The sequence below is a fragment of the Hemiscyllium ocellatum genome, chromosome 11, assembly GCF_020745735.1.
Source record: "Hemiscyllium ocellatum isolate sHemOce1 chromosome 11, sHemOce1.pat.X.cur, whole genome shotgun sequence".
Lineage (NCBI taxonomy): Eukaryota > Metazoa > Chordata > Chondrichthyes > Orectolobiformes > Hemiscylliidae > Hemiscyllium > Hemiscyllium ocellatum.
In genome coordinates this window covers 57,546,014-57,566,621 of record NC_083411.1, presented here as the reverse complement: position 1 = coordinate 57,566,621, position 20,608 = coordinate 57,546,014, and the positions used below count along the sequence as shown (strand labels likewise).

The 20,608-nt window shown below is 43.4% G+C and overlaps 1 protein-coding gene across 1 annotated transcript in view; it reads right to left on the bottom strand.

The window, feature by feature from the left end:
* The window catches only part of LOC132820019 (FERM and PDZ domain-containing protein 1-like), a 146,712-nt gene that overhangs the window by 32,861 nt on the left and 93,243 nt on the right, over window positions 1-20,608 (bottom strand). The window contains exons 6-9 of the mRNA XM_060831945.1: window positions 11,565-11,716; window positions 8,393-8,495; window positions 4,958-5,003; window positions 2,603-2,707 (exon numbers count right to left, since the gene is read on the bottom strand). Coding sequence (XP_060687928.1) covers window positions 2,603-2,707; window positions 4,958-5,003; window positions 8,393-8,495; window positions 11,565-11,716 — 406 coding nt within the window. The remainder of the gene's footprint in view (window positions 1-2,602; window positions 2,708-4,957; window positions 5,004-8,392; window positions 8,496-11,564; window positions 11,717-20,608) is intronic.

Here is a 20,608-nt window from a genome sequence, read left to right as displayed (position 1 = left end):
TCTAGGATTATTTATGAAAACAGATAAGCAAAATAACATAATAGACTCCTCATTATCTTTGTTACAAATACTAAAATGAGGGACAGCAGAGAGAGATTGTGTGTACGCATATATAAAATATATAGGTGTGGATGTATTTGTGCGTGTGCATGTGTGTGTGCATGCATATATATGTTTCTGTGTATCTTTGTGTGTGTGTGTATGCATTTGTGTGTGTTTGCCTGTGTGTTTGTATGTGTCTGTGTTTGTGTGTGTCTGCGTATGTGTGCCTGTGTGGGTGTCGGTGTGTGTGTGTGTGTGTGTGTGTGTGTCTGTATCTGTGTCTGCATGCGTCTGCGTTTGTGCATGTGTGTGTGTGTGTGTGTGTCTGTGTGTGTGTCTGTGTACCTGTTTTTGTGTTTGTGCTTAGTGATATGTACAGTTTGCCTCCAATATCCCTCCTGAAGTTTCAGATCCAATCTCTCCAGGTATTCATGAACTTCTTGCTGTCATTTTGTTCCAAAGTTCACTCACACACACACATCCACAGAAAAGCTCAGCCAATCCTTTGGGATTAAACAACCAAAAAATACCCCATCACAGCCATAGGAGTTTTCTATGTTTTGTCCGGAGACCAAGCCAAACAAAGCAACTGGTTTGGAGGGACTACACTGAAGATCAGGAATCCAGGGTGGGGTTAAGGTAGTGTGCTTCTTATGCCTAAAGTTTCAGATTTCCAGCCTTATTAAGGGCCTTGTGTTAGGTTTAGATTAGATTCCCTACAGTGTGGAAACAGGCCCTTCGGCCCAACCGGTCCACAACGACCCTCCAACGAGTAACTCACCCAGACCCATCCCTCTCTGACTAATGCACCTAACACTATGGGCAATTTAGCACGGCCAATACACCTGACTTGCACATCTTTGTGACTGTGGGAGGAAACCGGAGCACCCGGAGGAAACCCACACAGACACGGGGAGAACATGCAAACTCCACACAGACAATCGACCAAGGCTGGAATCAAACCTGGGACTTTGGTGCTGTGAGGCAGCAGTGCTAACCATTGAGCCACTGTGCTGCCCTAAGTAGAGTTGGTAGATCTAATGAAGGACATACAGTTACTTCAGATTAGTGAAAGAAGGCCTCAAAACGTGGCTAGTTGGAGGGCACTAAATTTTGTTCTGGGCATCCAAAAAAGTAGTGGCATAACTGAGAGTTGGCACCATGGTATGAAGTATCAGGGGATCCAAAGTCCACACATGTCTGGAGCACAAACTGTTTTTAATAACCTGATGGGGAAGACACACAGGTTCCTTCCAGTTCCACATTATCTGGAGGGAGGCAGAAGTAGGAAACCACAGACCAGTTATGTGTGGCACCTTATCAAATGCTTTCCAGAAGTCCAGATATACTACATCTACAGGACCTCCATTACCCACTTCACTTGTTACATCTTCAAAGAGTTCTAGCAAATTAAATGAATTACTCTTCACAAAGAAAATGAATTATTCTTCATCAAACCACACTGACTGTGGTGGTTTGTTTTTACTTTACAAATGTAATACCACTTAATAATGAATTCAAACAATTTCCCAATGACAGACAATAAACTAACCATTCTGTGGTTTCCTACTTTCTATTTCCCTCCCGTTTTGAACTATTGTCTTCCATTAGCAATTTTCCAACCACTAGAACCTTTCCAGATTCCAGGACATTTTGGAATACTATAATTAATGTATCCACTATCCCCGCTGTCACTTCCTTTAAGACTATAGAGTATAGGTCATCAGATCCTGGGGACTTGTCTGCCTTTAATCCCAATACTTTGCTCAGAATTTTCTCCCTATTAATGGTGATTGCTACAAATTCTACCTTTTCTATAATCTCTGCATTACCTGTTACAATTGGGATGGTTTCAGTGTCTTCCACTGTGCAAACTGAGGTAAAATATTGATTTAGAGTCTCTGCCATTTCTGTGCTCCCCACTATTAATTCCTCGACCTCGAAAGGGCCAACATTCATCTTAGCTACTCTCCTTTTTATATACTGATAAAATTATTTGCTGTCTGTTTTTATATTTTGAGCTAGTTTTCTTTCATAATTAACCTTCATTCTTTTTATTACTTTTGAATCACCCTTTGCTGGTCTTTAAAAGTTTCCCAATCCTCCAGCCTGCCACTGCTCTTTGCAATATGGCATGCCTTAGTTTTTGCCCTTATGTTATCTTTAACTTCCTTAGTTAGCTATGGATGCATTTATCCCTCTTATATTCTTTTCTTCCTTTCTAAATATATTTTAGTTGGAGGAATTAAATGTCTCCTTTAATGTTCATCAATAGTCCTACATTTTAGTCTTTCCGCATGGCCCACTGGGCCAAATCTGTCGATTTCCCTATGTAATTAGCTTTGTTTAATTCTAAAATACTAGGATGGGACTCAAGTTTCACCAACGCTCGCCACAATGAACATTATTCAGGCCCTCAGGAAGCATAAAACCAATAAGGCACCTAGTGTTATATAGAAAAATACAAGTTACCCAGTCCAGAACATACTGGGAGCAAATCAGATTAATTATAATCTGGCTGAACGAGTTAGTGGGCTAAATGCCTGTGGAAGGCACAAACCTGTACTTGGCCATTGACGATCACTTCCTCAGCAAAGTGTACTTTGACTGGGTTGCTTTTCAATCTGGCTCGCTTTTCTTCAGTAATAAATGATGACTTGGGCCCCTGTATACAAACAGAAACCATGGCACTTAAACAACAGCTTTGGCGTTTTGTGTTGACAATGTGTGGCAATTGGGAAAGCCCTGCACTGATGTTCTGAGTTCCAAAAGTTTGATTGTAACCTAAAATACGAACATACAAACAAGGATCAAGAGAGTAGGCCTATGAGCCTACTTCGCTCTTCAATAAAATCACGGCTGTTCTGATTTTATTGTAGGATCCAGGCCCTTCAGCCCAACAAGTCCACCCACCAACCCTCCAAAGTGTAACTCACCCAGACCCACTCTCCAACAGTAATCCCTGACTAATTCACCTAACCTACACACCCCTGAATACAATGGGCAATTTAGCACTACCAATTCACCTAACCTACACATCCCTGAATACAATGGGTAATTTAGCACTACCAATTCACCTGACCTACACATCTTTGGACTGTGGGAGTAAACCAGAGCACCAGGAGGAAACCCACACAGACACAGGGAGATTGTGCAAACTCCACATGGTCACCCAAGACTGGATTCGAACCCAGGTTCCTGGCCCTGTGAGGCAGCACTGCTAACCACTGAGCCATCATGCCTCCTCTTGATTTTAACCTCAACTCTACATTCCTGTATCTCCCTGATAATCTTTCAACTCCTCAGTCATCAGGAATCTGTCTATCTCTGCCTTAAAAAATATTTAAATACTCTGCATCCACTACCTCGTGAGGAAGGGAATTCTAAAGGCCCACAACCCTTTGAGAGAAAAAGGGTTTCCTCATCTTTGTTTTAAATGGGTGCCCCCCATTTTAAAATAATGATCTCCAGTTCTCAGATTCTCTCACAGAGGAAACCTGAATTCTTTCAGCATTCACCCGTTCAAGACCCCTTGAGATCTTAGATGTTTTAGTTAATTCACTTATAACTCTTCAAAACACCACGGTATACAAGCCCATCCTATCTAGCCTCTCGATCTAAGGCAATCCACTTATTCCAGGTATTCCTTCTCTGAACTGCTTCTGATGCGTTAACATCCTTCCATAAGTACAGTGACCAAAACTGTATACAGTACTCCAGATGTGGTCTCCCCAAAGCCCTGTAAAATTAATGTATAATCTCCCTACTCTTGCAGTTAATTCCCTTTGCAATAAACCATTCAAATTGTGCCACGTGACCTTTTGAATCCATCTGAAAGAGGACATGGCATCTCGGTTTAATAATTCAACTCTAAAAGTCTAGTGCTTGCCTCAGTCTTGCACTGAAGCTCATCCAATATCCCCGTAATAGCATGTACTTCTAACTAGATAGAGAGAGCTGGAGGTCTAGTTGATGGGTGCTGCTCCACTTTAGGATATGCTGAGATTAATGATCAAATCTTCGTTTGTATCCTGCATGAAGCCTGGAAACTTCTTTGATTATGTAGCTTGATAACACATCACACAAGACAAATGGCCACTGAAGCATGAATCAAACCCTTCTGACGTGAGCTGGTTGAATTTGTGTCAAACTTGGAGCAGTGCACAGTCTCATCAAGCCCCATCAAATGTTAATTGAACATAAAGCACCATCCTGTTCAGAGTCAGGTGGCTTTCTGCAAGCTTACTTCAAGACATCTAGTTCTCTTAATGCTAAGGAAACAGGGTCAATTGAAGTTTGATAGATTTTTATTGGAATACTCAGCGACAGTGAGTAGACAGAGATGAGATACAGCTGACTGAAGGAACAGGCCAAATAGCCTGCTCCTGTTCCCGTGTCCAAGATCAAGTGCTCACTGTAAATGTCAGCATCCATCCCATCTATAGATTTGTTATATCTGTTCGTTATTTCACTAATAAGTCTTCAAAACTCCACGGGATACAAGCCCATCCTGTCTAGCCTCTCCATCTAAGGCATGTCATTCAAACTGCCATTGCAAATGCCAGACTAAAGTATTTGGGAATGAATCTGAATCACGTTGAGTGAATCTCTCCTGGACTGCAACCGAGTTGTGAATAAACCCATAGAATCCCGACAGTGTAGAAACAGGTCATTTGGCCCAACAGGTCCATACCGACCCTCTGAAGAGTATCCCACCCAGACCCATTCCCCTACCATATAACTCTACATTTCCCCTGACTAATGCACTTAACCCACACATCCCTGAACACTACGGGCAATTTAATAATTTAATATGGAAACTTCACACAGACAGTCGCCCGAGGCTGGAATCGAACTGATGACCATGAGTAGCATTGGAAAGCTCTGCTTTTAAAAGTCGAAAGATTGTACTTACAGGGGTATTTCGCAGGACAGTCACTGTAACAGTGTTACCACATTCCCTGCAATAAACAATTTGACAAATATTAAAGCAATATGGGTCCAATGCAGAAAAAAAAGGACACTTGACTAAAACCTGCAAAATTAAGCTCCTGGCACAGAATATTATTTTCCGGGATCACAGGCTTGAACTTAACAGCAACACATAAGACTCATAAGAGTTGTACAGCGTGGAACCAGACCCTTTTGTCCAACTTGTCCTCACTGACCAGACATCCCAATCTGATCTAGTCCGTCTATCTCACTCAGATTGTAGTTCGATGTTAAAAATAAAATTGCCACGATCTTACAAGCCCCATGGGACTGCTCTCTCATTTGAGAAAGAGAGGTGACTGGTGAATTAGAATTAGGTTCAGGGTCACGTGTGCTCAAGTTACAAAAGTACTGGAGTGCAGTGAAAAGTGTACAATGTCACCAACACACAGTGGCACCTGAAGTACAAAATACCTAGGTATAAATCTCAGGTATAAAATTAGAGAAAATAAAGAAATAAGTTACAGAACATGACAGATATACACAGTATATGTTAGGAAAATAAGAAATAAAGAAATAAAAAGATTCACAATGCAGTCTTTCTATTGTTGGGGGGGGGGTTCAGAACTAGAGGGCATAAATTTAGAGTGAGAGGGGAAAGATATAAAAGGGATTGAAGAAGCAACGTGTTCACGCAGAGGGTGGTGAATGGATGGAACGAGCTGTCAGAGGAAGTGGTGGAGGCTGGTACAATTACAACATTTAAAAGGCATCTGGATAGGTATATGAATAGGAAGGGTTTAGAGAGATATAGGGCTAAGCGCTGGCAAATGGTACTAGATTAGGTTAGGATATCTGATCAGCATGGATGAGTTGGAGAGTCTGTTTCTGTGCTGTACATCTCCATGACTCTCTGGCTCTATTAGGGCTTTCTGTAATGGTAGTGGTTTAACTTGAACCTCAGACAAGGGGAAAGGTTGAGAAGGAGAGTCCCTCATGGTAACCAATGTTTACACAAAGACATCAGCATCAGAAACATTTCTGGTAAACAATCGCACTAAAGCTCCAGTGTAAGTCCAGAGTTCAGATACAAAGGGTAAAGATGCCTTCCTATAAGCAGTCTCCCACAGCCCAGATTAAAGCAGAGTGAAGTCTAATGAAGACGTCAGCCTTACACATTCTGGATGTGATCATGAACACATTGGAGATTGAAATACATCCAAAAGAGTACAAGTCATAACTCAGACCATACTTAGTTTAACATATTTGGTTCTTACAAACCCTGCCTCCAATGTTTGGCATGTATTTAAATTGGGATTGCAGTGAGGTTTTCTACACAGGTGGGAACTCCATTCTATATATTCTGCTAAACAGTTCTTAAGATCCAGCCAGACAACACTGTTTAAGCCCAAGACCCTTGATAACACGTTTAACAGGAAGCAAATCAAATTCAGTAAAGTTACTGAGAGATTCTTTTGTAATGATCACCACCTTAGCACTGAATCCTAGAGCTACAAGCATTGGACAGGAGAAATATATTCCAACAAAAGAGGCTCTGGGTTTGACAAATGCACACGCTACATACACCTTGCTTTGGTTTATCATTTATGAACAATCTTTAACTTAAAATGCTTTCTTTAACTACATTTCTGATAGAATACACTGAATTATAAATAGTGGGACTATGGATACAATGGAGAATTCATCTTAGGTAAGCAAGCAAGAACTCAACTGTGTGGATAATAGAGTGTTCAACTGTCTGTATTTATGGAGAAATTGGCTGTATGTGTAATGGGGTACTGGTTGTTTGTGTAGGGTACACTACGGAGCATTCAATAGTACTTGGAATGGAGTTCTTGATTGTGTGTATATGGAGTATTTGACTATATGTATATCCAAGTTTTTGACTGTATGTATAACCTGGCAGTGCACATATCAAAGAAGGAGAAAGTGAGGACTGCAGATGCTGGAGATCAGAGTCGAGACTGTGGTGCTGGAAAAGCACAGCAGGTCAGGCAGCATCCAAGGAGCAGGGGAGTTGACGTTTCGGGAAAAAGCCCTTCATCAGGAATAAAGGGTTTCTGTTGAAGGGCTTTTGCCTGAAATGTCGATTCTCCTGCTCCTCGAATGCTGCTTGACCTGCTGTGCTTTTCCAGCACCACACTCTTAACGCATATCTGAGCATTCAATTGTGCATACAAGTTTGTCTTTGTATTTGAATTTTCAAATGTGTTTAAAATGGGGTATTCAATTATGTTTGCATGTAATAGAGAACTGGCCGGGTGTGTAATGGAATATTCAAACTTGTGTGTGAAAACTTACTCAACTGTCTGTGTAATGGAATTTTCGATTGAAATGTCGACTGTGAGTGCAGCAGAATATTTGTCTCTGTGAGTAACTGAGAACTCAACTGTTTGTGTAATTCAATATATGTAATGGTTTATATGATAGAACACTATTGTGCAAGATGTCTGGGTGAGCTGCTGTAGAACTAAGGAGACATATGACACTCAATTAAGTCTTGTTGGTGATCTCCCTTTAGAACTGCAAACAATTTTCTACACTTTAGTTTTGTTTTATTTTCTGAGTTTGCCACCAACAACTTGCATTTATATAGCACTTTGAAGGTCACAAAACTTCACAATTCAAACTTCATAGCAAGTTCACCTATTAAAGGACTTAAAGACAGCCCTCAATTAAGGTCATAGAGATGTACAGCACAGAAACAGACCCTTCAGTCCAACGTATCCATGCCGAACAGATATCCTAAATTAATCTAGTCCCATTTGCCAGCATTTGGCCCACATCCCTCTCAACCCTTCCTATTCAGATGTCTTTTAAATGTTGCAATTGTACCAGCCTCCACTACTTCCTCTGGCAGCTCATTCCATACATGCAGCACCCACTGCGTGAAAAGCCCCTTAGGACCCTGTTATATCTTTCCCCTCTCACCCCAAACCTATGCCCTCTGGTTCTGGACTCCCCCACCCAGGGAAAAGTCATTGGCTATTTACCCCAACCAGGCCTCTCATGATTTTATAAACATCTATAAGGTCACCCCTCAGCCTCTGAAGTTCCAGAGAAAACAGCCCCAGCCTGTTCAACCTCTCCCCATTGCTCAAATCCTCCAACCCTGGCAACATCCTTATAAATCTTTTCTGAAACCTTTCAAGTTTCACAACATCCTTCCGATAGGAAGGAGACCAGAATTGCACGTAATATTCCAAAAGTGGCTTAACCAATGTCCTGTACATCCACAACATGACATCCCAACTCCTATGTTCAATGCATTGAACAATAAAGGAAACCATAACATCTTCTTCACTATCCTGTCTACCTACGACTCTGGCCATTAATGATTAGCTGGTGGTAACTATTAAAACTTTACATTCAGTGAATGCACTAAAAGGGTCCTCACCTAATAATGTTATCGATACATTCCTGGGAAATTGTATCCAGAGGCATGTCGTTAATTTGTAAAATCTGGTCACCTGGGAATAGCTTTCCCTCTCCAGGACCACCTAAGAAGCAAAATGAAGTCAGCATATTTTTGAAAGGAGCATTAGTTGTCCCTCACAGAAAGAGGAGAAAAAACTGAAAGTACATGGGAAGCTATTAGCATATGCAAAGGTTAAAAAAAAGATAATTATTCATACTTTTTTTTACAACTGCACATCTTGCTGCCTGAAGCTTGTCTCATCTCAATGAAAAGGGAATGATGCATTTCTCAGATTGTGGAGAGAGAGAGAGAGAGAGAGGTGGATTGTACCTGTTTGTGACTTTCTTATAAAGAACTAGGGAACACAGATAATGTCAAGGAACTAAGGATTCTTGTGTGTGTTGAATAATCACAGCGTAGAACCCGAGGACCAGCATGCTAGAGATCATAAGGAAATTGATATTGGACCAAGGACAGGAGCTCACCAAAATAACCAAAGCAAATCTGCCTGTGTGGAGCTTCTACCTTCCCCCTCCATATCTATGTGGGTTTCCTTCAGGTGCTCCGGTTTCCTGCCAGTCCAAAGATGTGCAGGTTGGGTGGATTGGCCGTGCTAAATTGCCCCATAGTGTGTAGGCTAGGTGGGTTAACTGTGGTAAATGTGGAGTTAAGGAGATTGGGTGAGATGCTGTTCAAACGGTTAGTGCAGACTCAATGGGCCGAATAGCCTCTATCTGCACTGTAGGGATTCAATGATGATTCTATGAAAATAATGAACAAGTTAAAGGCATGAAAGTGTGACAAATCACCCAGAGCAGAAGATTCCATGCCAGAGTTTTAAAGGAGAATTGGTGCAGACAATGCATATGCCCTGACTGTAACCTATCAAAGCTGAGGAACTGGTCCCATAGACTGAAAAAATTACTCATGTCACTCCAACAGTTGAGAAAGGGAGAAGAACTGCATCAGAGGTCAGATCAGTTTTCCTTCGTGTGAATCCAAGGAAAGTGATGGTACCAAACAGAGTACCAGGCCGTGCACTCAGAGCATGCGCAGATCAACTGGCAGAGGTCTTCTCAGACACCTTCAACCTCTCCCTGCAGCAGGCCACTGTCCCTGCCTGTTTCAAGAGGGCCAACATTATCTCTGTGTCTAAGAAGGCTCATGCTGCATGTCTCAGTGACTACCGCCCAGTGGCCCGAACTTCAATGGTCATGAAATGCTTTGAAAGGCTGGTCATGGCATTAATCAACTCCAGCCTCCCCACTGCTCTTGACCCACTCCAATTTTCCAATCAGACCAACAGATCCATGTCAGATGCCATATCACTTGCCCTTCACTCCGCCCTAGAACATCTTGACACCAAGAACTGCTACATGAGAATCCTACTCATTGACTACAGTTCAGCTTTCAACACTATTATCCTCTCGAGACTGATTACTAAACTTAGTTATTTCAGACTAAGAGCCACTCTCTGCAACTGGATCCTCAGTTTCCTGACCCACAGGGCACAATCAGTGAAGACTGGGGACAATATTTCATCCTCACTAACGCTCAATGCTGGAGCCCCTAGGGTTGTGCACTCATCCCCCTACTATACTCACTGTATACCCATGATGCGTCACCATGGTGAACTCGGCCCGGACAATCATAAAGGCCAACCTCCTATCTATAGAATCCATCTACCAGGACCGCTGTCAAGGAAAGGCCGCCAGCATTCTCAAAGATCCATCCCACCCTTCAATGTTTTTCTACAACCTCTACCATCGGGGAGGAGGTACAGAAGCCTGAACACACGCACCAGCCAGTTTCGAAACAGTTTCTACCCTACTGTTCTTAGAATACTGAATGGACTCACAAACTCTTAACATTCGCCTGTACCTGTATTTTTGTTTTTGCTGCTGTTTACCTATTGTTCACTTATCTATGCTACTGAACTCGGTGATCTGCCTGTATTGCTCGCAAGACAAAGCTTTCCTCTGTGCCTCGGTACACGAGACAATAAATTAAATTAAATTAAATTCAGAAGCCTGGTGAATTATAGCCCAATTAACCTCACATCTTGCATTGGCAAATATCTAGGCCTATCATTAAGGACAGAGTGGCTGAAGATGTAGCTAATTTTCAGCTGATCAGAGACAGTAGTAAAGGCCCTACAAATCTCTATGAACTTTTTTAAATACGTGAGGAGAGAACCTCTGGGTCCTAACGTCCACTGGTCGTGTCTTACCCTTTGGAAAAAATCCAGCAATGAGATGATAAGCCACTTTTATGATCTTATTGTGGGGTGGGTTCTTGAGGAAGGGGTCTCAGGAGGAGTTGGAGGCTTGGATAGGGGTGCGGATTTGAGGCCATTCCCTTGCCCCCATCCCTGCCTCCATTGTCACTAGTTGGATAAAATGCAGGCTCTATTCCTTAACCTAGTTTGCAAGTTGTCATGGTTTCTCAGTTTGGAAACTAGGCAGCTTTGTCCACCAGGGGGCAGATAATTTGGAAGATGACGGGTTAAGGCCCTTAACTGACCATTTTGGTGGAAGTCAAGAAGGCCGTCTATGGATCATTTTAATTAATTACCGAGGTGGCAGGAAGAGGGTGAGGGGCCAAGCCCATTATATCACCTTCTGACCATCTTCAGGGAAGAGAAAATTCCACTTGAAGTATTGTCACCATGGCAAAACTGACAAAGATTGAGAAGAGTTCAGAGTTAATGCTGGAGGTGTTGAGATGGACTGTATCAGTTAAAAGCCCTGGCCCTATCAGACCCTCAGCCCCTCTTGAAAACACTTCAGGCCTTCCCTCAGTTCGATTAGATTACTTACAGTGTGGAAACAGGCCCTCCGGCCCAACAAGTCCACACCGGCCCGCCGAAGCGCAACCCACCCAGACCCATTCCCCTACATTTACCCCTTCACCTAACACTACAGGCAGTTTAGCATGGCCAATTTACTTAACCTGCACATTTATGGACTGTGGGAGGAAACCGGAGCACCCGGAGGAAACCCACGCAGACACGGGGAGAATGTACAAACTCCACACAGACAGTCGCCTGACGCGGGAATTGAACCTGTGTCTCTGGCGCTGTGAGGCAGCAGTGCTAACTGCTGTGCTGCCGTGCTGCCCACATTGGAACCTCCCATTCCCAGGTATTTACCTGCAGTGACAGACTTCACACATACTGGTGAATCTTCTGAGACCATAAAACCGTAGTCCAGGAGTGGATCTTTGATAATCTTCACTGTGACCTTCAAAGGGCTGCTCGGCTGGTTTGTGTTAGCAGCTGCTCCATCGGCTGGACCTTGATTACTTCAATCACAAACAAAGCAAGGGTCACATTTGTCAATCATTGTCAGAATCTTATTATTTTCCATATTATTTAATCCACCTCTCACCCATCCTCACCACACCCCTTCAATCCCCCATCCCCCACCCCCAGCCTGGACTCGGTCAGGTTCCTGCAAAATTCTCACTCGTAGTCTCTCCCCATCGCATTGGCTTTCTGAGAGAGAGGTCATTGTAAAAGGGATTTCCTCTGCTTCTCTGTATCCACCTCAAAACTGACACACCCATTCTCTAGGAACCTGCCAAAACCAGGGTGAAAAATTCCAGCAAGCTGTTTCGAGAATGTCAAAGGATCAGAAGATTCTTGGTGAGTTAATAGAATCAAAGACAGAGGCTATGAGTCACAGAACCTCTGCTCTGTCCAAACTGCAGCAAATTGGCTAGGATGAGATCAAAATGTAGTTAGTGAATAAAACCAGGAAATTTTCAGCAAGTTCGGCAGCATCTGTGGAGAAACTTTCAGGTTAGTGAGTCACTGACACGCCCGTTGAGGTGATTGATCAGTCCATGGTCTAGAATGGCGGAACAGGCTCAAGGGGCTGAATGGTCTGCTCAGGCTCCAATATGCCTTCATCAGAAGTGGGTAAAGTCAGGGTGCAATTTCCCCTCCCTGGAGATGGTGAGGAAAGGGCAAATATTTGGTTGAGTTCACCCAGAGGTGTACTCAGTCCCTTTCTCACCACCTCCACTCCGGGCAGGAAAATCCATGGTGGGCATCCTCAGCCCGCCAACAAGTGAAGCTTTTGAATCACCAGCTAATAGACAATAGACAATAGGTGCAGGAGTAGGCCATTCAGCCCTTCGAGCCTGCACCGCCATTCAATATGATCATGGCTGATCATTCCTAATCAGTATCCACTTCCTGCCTTATCTCCATAACCCTTGATTCCAAGGGCCTAAGCCACTCATTGGGCTGAATACCCTCTCTCCCAGCTGGTGGGAACAGGGCGTGTTTTCTTCACAGGGAAGCTCCACTTGCCTGAATCTGGGGCTAATTGGGACAGGGAGGGTTACTCACCCCATCCCCAATAGTGTCCCCAAAATACCCACTTTCTTACCCACTGGTGAAGCTGGTCATGGTGTGCCACTTGTGCTTCCAACCCTGAGCCTACAAATTTCTGATTGAGCAGTTACCTCTGGGTGGGTGGTGGACAGGGCAAGGATTCAGTGAGCAGGCTCCTGATTGGACAAAGGAGAAGCCCTTAAGTACCAAATTGATGCTCAATCCAATGAACTTTCATGCTGGGGTGATAAAGAGAGCCTAAGTAGGTTAATGCCCCTTGAAGTCACCTATGCCCACACTTAGTACTCACCACATTAAATCCTAGCCTTAGGGATGTACCAGGTTTTAAGCAAATGCAAGGGTAGAGAGTGGAAAGAAAAAAACATGGGATGGTCTGTGCTGAGATTGAAGACTGGACAATAACAAAGGGGGTAATGGTGTTAGGCAAATTAAGTCAGAATGGAACAAATCAAGGAGCAAAACACGAATGTGGAGGAGGGATACACAATGACAACAGAGTCACTGCCACAAGATTGGCTGTTTTCCCTGGAGGCTGAGGGGTGACCTTACAGAGATTTATAAAATCGTGAGGGTAAATAGATAAGGACTTTTCCATGGGGTGGGGGAGTCCAAAACTAGAGGGCAGAGGTTTAAGATGAAAAGGGAAAGATTTAAAAGAGTCCTAAGTGGCAACTTTTTCACACAAAGGGTGGTGTGTGCATGGAATGAGCTGTCAGAGGAAGTGGTGGACATTGGCATAATTACAACAGTGAAAAAGCATCTGGATGGGTATATGAACAGGAAGGGTTTAGAGGGATATGGGCTAAGTGCTGGCAAATGGGACTAAATTAAGTTATCTGGTCCTCATGGATGAATTGGATTTAATACTCTTTTCGTGTTGCCCTGACTCTATAAATGATTCAGAGATCTGAATTATTGGGTTAGACATCAAATGGCCATGGGATTTTGATCCAGTGCTGGGAAACTTTGAAAATTACAGTCCCAGACATTACCTTGGAATGCCATCTTCTGGGACAGTTGTGAATTTGAAAGGCTTAGGTTTAATTTTCAAATTTTGAGTGAATTCTCCCACCCTGATGTCATGAGAGTAATGACAAGTGTGGTGACAAAATAAGGTGAGAAAGAAAAAAGTATAGATTTGCATCATTGCAAAAGAAGGTCTTGACTTGCCCTGAGCTTAGAAAGGTGAGTTCAAAGAGGTGACGACCTTATTTCAGTGCATTTGCAGTTCATTAAAAGCCCAATTTGACCGACTTACATCGCTTTTCCAAAACATCTCTCCTCTACCACGAAACGTAGACAGTGAAAATTCCCAACAGAAAGGTCAGAGCCAGTTCCTGACAATTATAGCTTGGTGAAGACCCATCCTGCCATCACCCAATGCACTTCACACATCGATGCTGACATGGCGGATTGACGCTCATTAACTTTAGCACCAGGTTACAGAATGTCAGAGACTATCATCACTCAGACTGCCAGCTGCTTACACACCAAATACAATTCGTGTGCTTTGAGTAAGTGGTGATGTGTGAACGTTAGAGGATCCACCACAGTCATTCAATCACACTATATGGGGATGGTCACAGTCAGTTCAAGTGATGTAGTGTAGTGATTACAGGTAGGTCAGTTGAGGGATCAATCTGTGAGGGTGTGGGCCAGCTTTCCTTCGCAATGAGACAAAGGGAGAGACTCAGTATGACAGAGAGGGACACATGAGCGGAAGGAGGTGATGATGAGCAGGAGAGTGTTATGGACCAGACCCTCTCAAAATATTTTAAGAAGGTAGACTAGGCCCTAATTTTTTCTTATTTTAAAGACAGATGTAAAGTGCCATGTTCCAGAAACTATTTTCTAGTCAAACTACTTGCTATTAAACAAAACGTAATGTATTCAAATGCTATAGTTAAAATACAACAAAAGAAAGAAGAACTTAGAATAAATTAACTCGACTGGAAAACTTAACAGAACAATAGATACAACAATTATTACTAATTAACTGTTTCAATATAGTAGTATTCCATAAACACTCCTTTTGGCAAAAAGGCAAATTCGAAAACAGATTTTGTCTCACATGTAATCCAACAACCTACGAAGAGAACTGCTAGCTTTTGGCTATAATCAAGAGATGGGGAAAATAGGTTCCACTTTTTCAACATCACAATAGCAACCGATGCTGAATTTCAAAACTAAAAAAACTAAAAACTAGAAATCCTGATTTGTGAGAGCTGGCCACACCCATCCAGGCTGCACCTATTATTCCAACTTTAAATAAAAACAAGGCCTCCCAAGTTGTTTACTTTCTAGGCTCTCACTAGCCAATTCGGCACCTCTGCCTTAAAACTTTGCTTAATTGTAACCAGGACAAAACACACTTCCTAAAGCCACAGCATTGTAACAAGAAGTCATCAGGTGTTCCCAGTGAGTAAGCTGGAAATGCAGAAAGGGTTAGCAGTTTGGGAGGATGTGATGCTGTGAGCCCTTGGGTGGAACACGATGCATGCAAGTAGTTCATGAGCCTTGGCAAAGGCATGTGCCGTATCCTGAGTAAGAGGTAACAGAGAGAAGATGGTGGTACTTGATCTTGCAGAGTGCAGAAAATCTTTTCACTCTGTACACAGCACTGACCCACATTGCTCTTTATGCCAAGGTTGGTTGTCTTTGTTATGGTGTTCCCCTTTGGGGGATGGGGGAGGTGAGCAAGGATAAGGATTCCCATCCTCTCCACCAGACAGCCCAGCAGCACCTTCAGATCTCTGTCCTGGAAGGAGCTTGTCTTTCCCCTTGAGACCGTTTCCAGATCGAGCCCCTGCAGGTCTGAGAGATCAATGCTGATTGGGAGAGTCTGAAGTAGTGGCAGCTGGGCTTTTGGGGCAGGGGTGGGTGGTACAAGGAAACCAGGAGAAGATCTTACCTGGAGCACAGGAAACACGATTTCATGAGAAATGCAGCCATCATCTCAGGATTATAATTAGTGAGGAGAAACGTAGAAGACGGTGTTAGAAAATTGATTGTGGGCCACTGTGAAACTCACTGGCCGTCACACTTTAAGGAGAAATCGGAGAATTTAGCCCGACTTCACTGTATTGGAAAGTACAGGATGTTCAAAGGATGTACTTGACAAAAAGTTTGTAAAAAAGCAACAGATCAGTTCAAATCAGCGAGATTTTTTAAACAAACGCAGAGGAAGTCTCCTTGCTGGGTTTGAATCTGATTAGAATGTTTTTGTTTAATTGGTGGGCAACAAGATTCCGTGCACTGAAGTGTTCCATGCAGACCCCAACTGGATGGCCTAACAGAGGTTACCATAGCAACACCCCTCTGCAGGTCAGGGGAAACAGCAGGGATGGCCTGCTCTACCACTTATTAAAATTGTGAATTATAAACAGGGGACTTAGCCAGGTCACCACAGGAGGTGGAAGGAGCGAGCCCTCTACACTGTGCCCTATCTCCAGCCCTCTCCCTGTAACCACATTACGAGGTAAAAACAATGACTGCAGATGCTGGAAACCAGATTCTGGATTAGTGGTGCTGGAAGAGCACAGCAGTTCAGGCAGCATCCAAAGTGCAGCGAAATCGACTTTTCGGGCAAAAGCCCTTCCTGATGACCACACTATAACCACACTACCCCAACACAAACACACACACAAACACCGCCAGACCAGAACACTGGGAGCAGACTGGAACATCTCACTGTCAACTCTGGTCAGCGACTGGAATCGGGTATTAAAGATGCTTCAGCTCTGAGTGAGAGCCAGTCAGACTATCATGATGCCCATATTAAGAAGCTAGACAGTATAAGTATGAACTGTATCTAACCTTTCAAATGTTTCGTACATTGTGACCACCCCCAATCAGTTCTTTGAAAATACCTGAGCTATGTTTGTGGAACAGTCCCCTTCTCTTAATCATCCTGCAATGGGATTTAAGAGTACATTTTACTATTTAGTATTTCTATTTCAAAAGGAATGTACATCAGACAAAGGTCAGGAGGCCTGACTTCGAGCCTACAGGACTACTGTCCAATGTCTAAGCTACAGTATTCTCTCAATTGTACAGAGATGTGAGCTGATGATCTGTGGGTGAAAATTACTTCTTTAATTGTGCAACAATTTTTCATGAAACAGTCTGGATTGGAACAAAGATGCAGCTGAAAGGAGTAGGGTATTTATGTTACATTAAATTTAATCTGACTTCAGGCTATCAGAAAACCGGTACTTCCAGACAAGGTGATTGACATGATCTCGTGCAGATAAATAATTCATAAAGGCTTTTAACGATGTAGCAATTGTGGCTCTTTGTTATATTATAGACAAGGGAAAATCAAAACTCTCAACAACTGAAAGTGCTTTGTGCTTCTGAAAAGGGTCATTCTGTTTTGTTTGTGAGATTTTATTTACAAAAACGATAATGCTTTTGGTGACAAAATGTAGTTTTATAAATTCAACGTTGACTTGCTTTACAGTACACGGCATGTAATGCCATAATTGAGAGAAATCAGCAAGGTAAAGGCTATGTTGTAAATGTAATATCCATGTTAATTTGCTGAGGCAGGTTCTGAGAATAGAAACCAGGATTTTATAAACCTCCCGGAGGTGGACCAGGAGGTAGAAGAGCTGGTGAAATGATGAGTGGCCATGTGTGATTGGCTGTTTGATGTGATACGGCCAAAAGGGCTTCGGGTTTTTGAAAAGATTCGTAGGGTTATGGATTTGGTCATAGATTCATTCGCTGAACTGGTGTGGTTTTCTGCAGACGTTTTGTCACCTTGCTAGGTGACATCATCAGTGTGTCTTCGATAAAGTGCTGTCGGTCTGTCCTGCCTGGTACTTGTGTGTCTCTGCTTTTTGGTACTTCCAGTTCTGTATCTGAATGGTTTGTATATCAGATCCTGTTCAATATGTTTATTGATTGAGTTCCAGCTGGAGTGACAGGCTTTAAGGAATTCTCTCATGTGTCTCTATTTTGCCTGTGCTGGGATGGTTACATTGTCCCAGTTGAATTTGTGTCCTTCGTTGTCCGTGTGGGTGGAAATCAGAGTACTGGTTCAGTCTGGCAGTGGGGAGTTGATGCTCATGCATTCATATGGTCAACTTTTCTTCCTGTTTGTCCTATGTACTGTTTTTCACAGGCCTTGCAGGGTATCTTTGTAGATTATGTTCATCCTGTTGAATGGGGGTGTCGGGTCTTTAACTTTTGTGAGGAGTTGGTGAAAAGTGTTTACCGGTTTGTGGGCCACTAAGATTCCTAGGGGTCTGAGTAGTCAGGTAGTCATTTCAAAAGGGCTTTTTCCCAGTGGAGGGAACGGATGCAGAGACTGTCCACCGGGGGGGGGGGGGGGGGGGGGGGAACGGGCTTTTTTTATTCATTTCTGGGACATGGATGTCACTGGCTGGCTAACATTTATTGCCTGTCCCTAGTTGCCCTTGACAAGGTGGGCAGGAAGATATCTTCTTGAACCGTTGCAGTCCATGTGCTGTGGGTAGACCCACAATACCCTCACGGAGGGAATTTCAGGATTCTGACCCAGCATAGTGAAGGAACGGCGATATATTTCCAGTCAGGATGGTGAGTGGCTTGGAGGGGGACTTAGTCAATGGTATTCCCATGTATCTGCTGCTCTTGTCCTTCTGAGTGGAAATGGTCGTAGGATTGGAAGGTGCTGTCTGAGGATCGTCGGTGAATTGCTGCAGTGCATAATGAAGATAGTACACACTGTTGTCAGTGATGGAGGGAGTGGATGTTTGGTTGCAAAAACATAATTGAAGCCCCAATTAGGGGTCATTTTGCTGGTGGTGAGGCAATCGCCCCCGATGCAGGGGGAAAGCCAGTTAAATGGTGGCAGCATCTCAACAACAGCTCAACGTTCAGGACTGATAGCTCAGGGAGGGAGCTGCAAGCAGTTCCAGCAGCTGCAATGATCGTCTTGCAAGGGTTGCACCTCCAACTCTCAGCTCCTGATTTTATCTATTTTTTCAAACTTCCCTGGCTGAGCTCCCAAGGTCTTGTACCTCAGCAGCACCCACCTCTCTCTCTCTCTCATTGAGATTATTAAGCTCTTTGACTGGGCCAGCAGCATCAGCTTCCCTCATTGATAGTGGGCCTGTGGGCAACTCGTGATGAGTATCTAAACAATGGAATCAAGGTCCGTCTTACAGCTCCTTTCATCATGCATCAAACATCAGGTGGATAGATAAGCCTACAAGAACAAGTCCCACATGATTCAGGGCTTTCTATTGAGCTCACTGCCCCCTATCACGTCAAATTGCATCTTCTAACGTTCTTTAAATGTCATTCCCCTCAGTCAATCTACACGATCCACCAGCAAGGTCCACTCAATGCTGCTTGCCTCCCTTCCCTATTGCTCCAAAAGTCTCAACAGTTCTACTCCCTCACTTCAAACAGAAAAATTGATTCCTACCAACGCCTCGACACCGCAGTATCAACCTTGCCTTTCTCTTCCAGCCCCTTTACGGTGCCAAGGTGTGAAGATTATCATTGCATTTTTAATTTGGGTTTTGATTTGGGTTTCTTTTTCCACTAGAAGTTGCAACTTGATACAGCAGGGAGTGGTGACCAGAAGACTGTAAGATACAGGAGCAGATTTAGGTAATTCAGCCCATTGAGTCTGCACTGCCACTCAATCATGGCTGATATATTTCTCAACCCCATTCTCCTGCCTTCTCCCCAGAATCCATGATCTCCTTCCCAATCATGAAACTATCTATCTCTTTCTTAAAGACACACAATGGTTTAGCTTCCACAGTCTTCTGTAGCAATGAGTTCCCCAGATTCACCACTCTCTGGCTGAAGAAATTCCTCTTCATCTCAGTTCTAAAGGGTCATCCTTTCACTCTGAAACTGTGCCCTCAGGTCTTCGTCTCTCCTACTGGTGGAAGCATCTTCTCCACATCCACTTTATCCAGGCCTCTCAGTACTCTGTAAATTTCAATCAGATCCCCCCTCATTCTTCTAAATTCCATCAAGTACAGGCCCAGAGTCCTCAACCACTCACCACACAACAAGCCTTTGTCCCTGGGATCATTCTTGTAAACAACCTCTGGCTCCCCCTCCAATGCCAGCATATTCTTCCTGAGATATGAGGCTCAAAACCGCTCCTAATATTCCAAACACAGTCTGACCAGAGCCTCATAGAGTCTCATCTCTGCTCTTACAGTCTCAAGCCTGCTCTGCCATTCAATAGGATCATGTCTTATCTGACATTCTTCATGTTCCACTTTCCAGCTCTTTTCCCGTAACCCTTGATTCCCCAACTGAGCAAGAATCTAGCTGTCTCAGCCTTAAGTACACAGAAGGACTCTGCTCCAAATAGCTCACTGTGCAAGAAGTTCCAAAGACTCACAAACCCCTGAAAGAAGAAATTACTCCTTACATCAGTCTTAAATTGGTGCCTTTAATTCTGAGACTATGCCCTTTGCCCCTAGGTGTTCCTGTGAGGGGAAACATCCTCTCTGCATTTACCCTGACAAGTCCATTAAAAATCTAAAATGTTTCAATGAGATCACCTCTCATTCTTTTAAACTCCTGGGAGTAGAGTACCAACCTGTTTAACTATGGTTTGTAAGATAATCCACCCATTTCAGGGATCCTGGTGAACCCAGGAGAGATTGATAGAAAGTTGAGAAGATTGTGGATTTGTTCTTGATACTGTATCCATCTTGTAGACATTTGGGGCACAGCAAAAGATCACATGGGCTTGTCTCTGGATTGACGTTAAATATAATCACCACTATCCCTACTCGGGACTTTTTGTCACACCTCAGGTTAAAGGAGACATCTCATGAACACAACTGAGGATGTCAATCCGGGTGTTC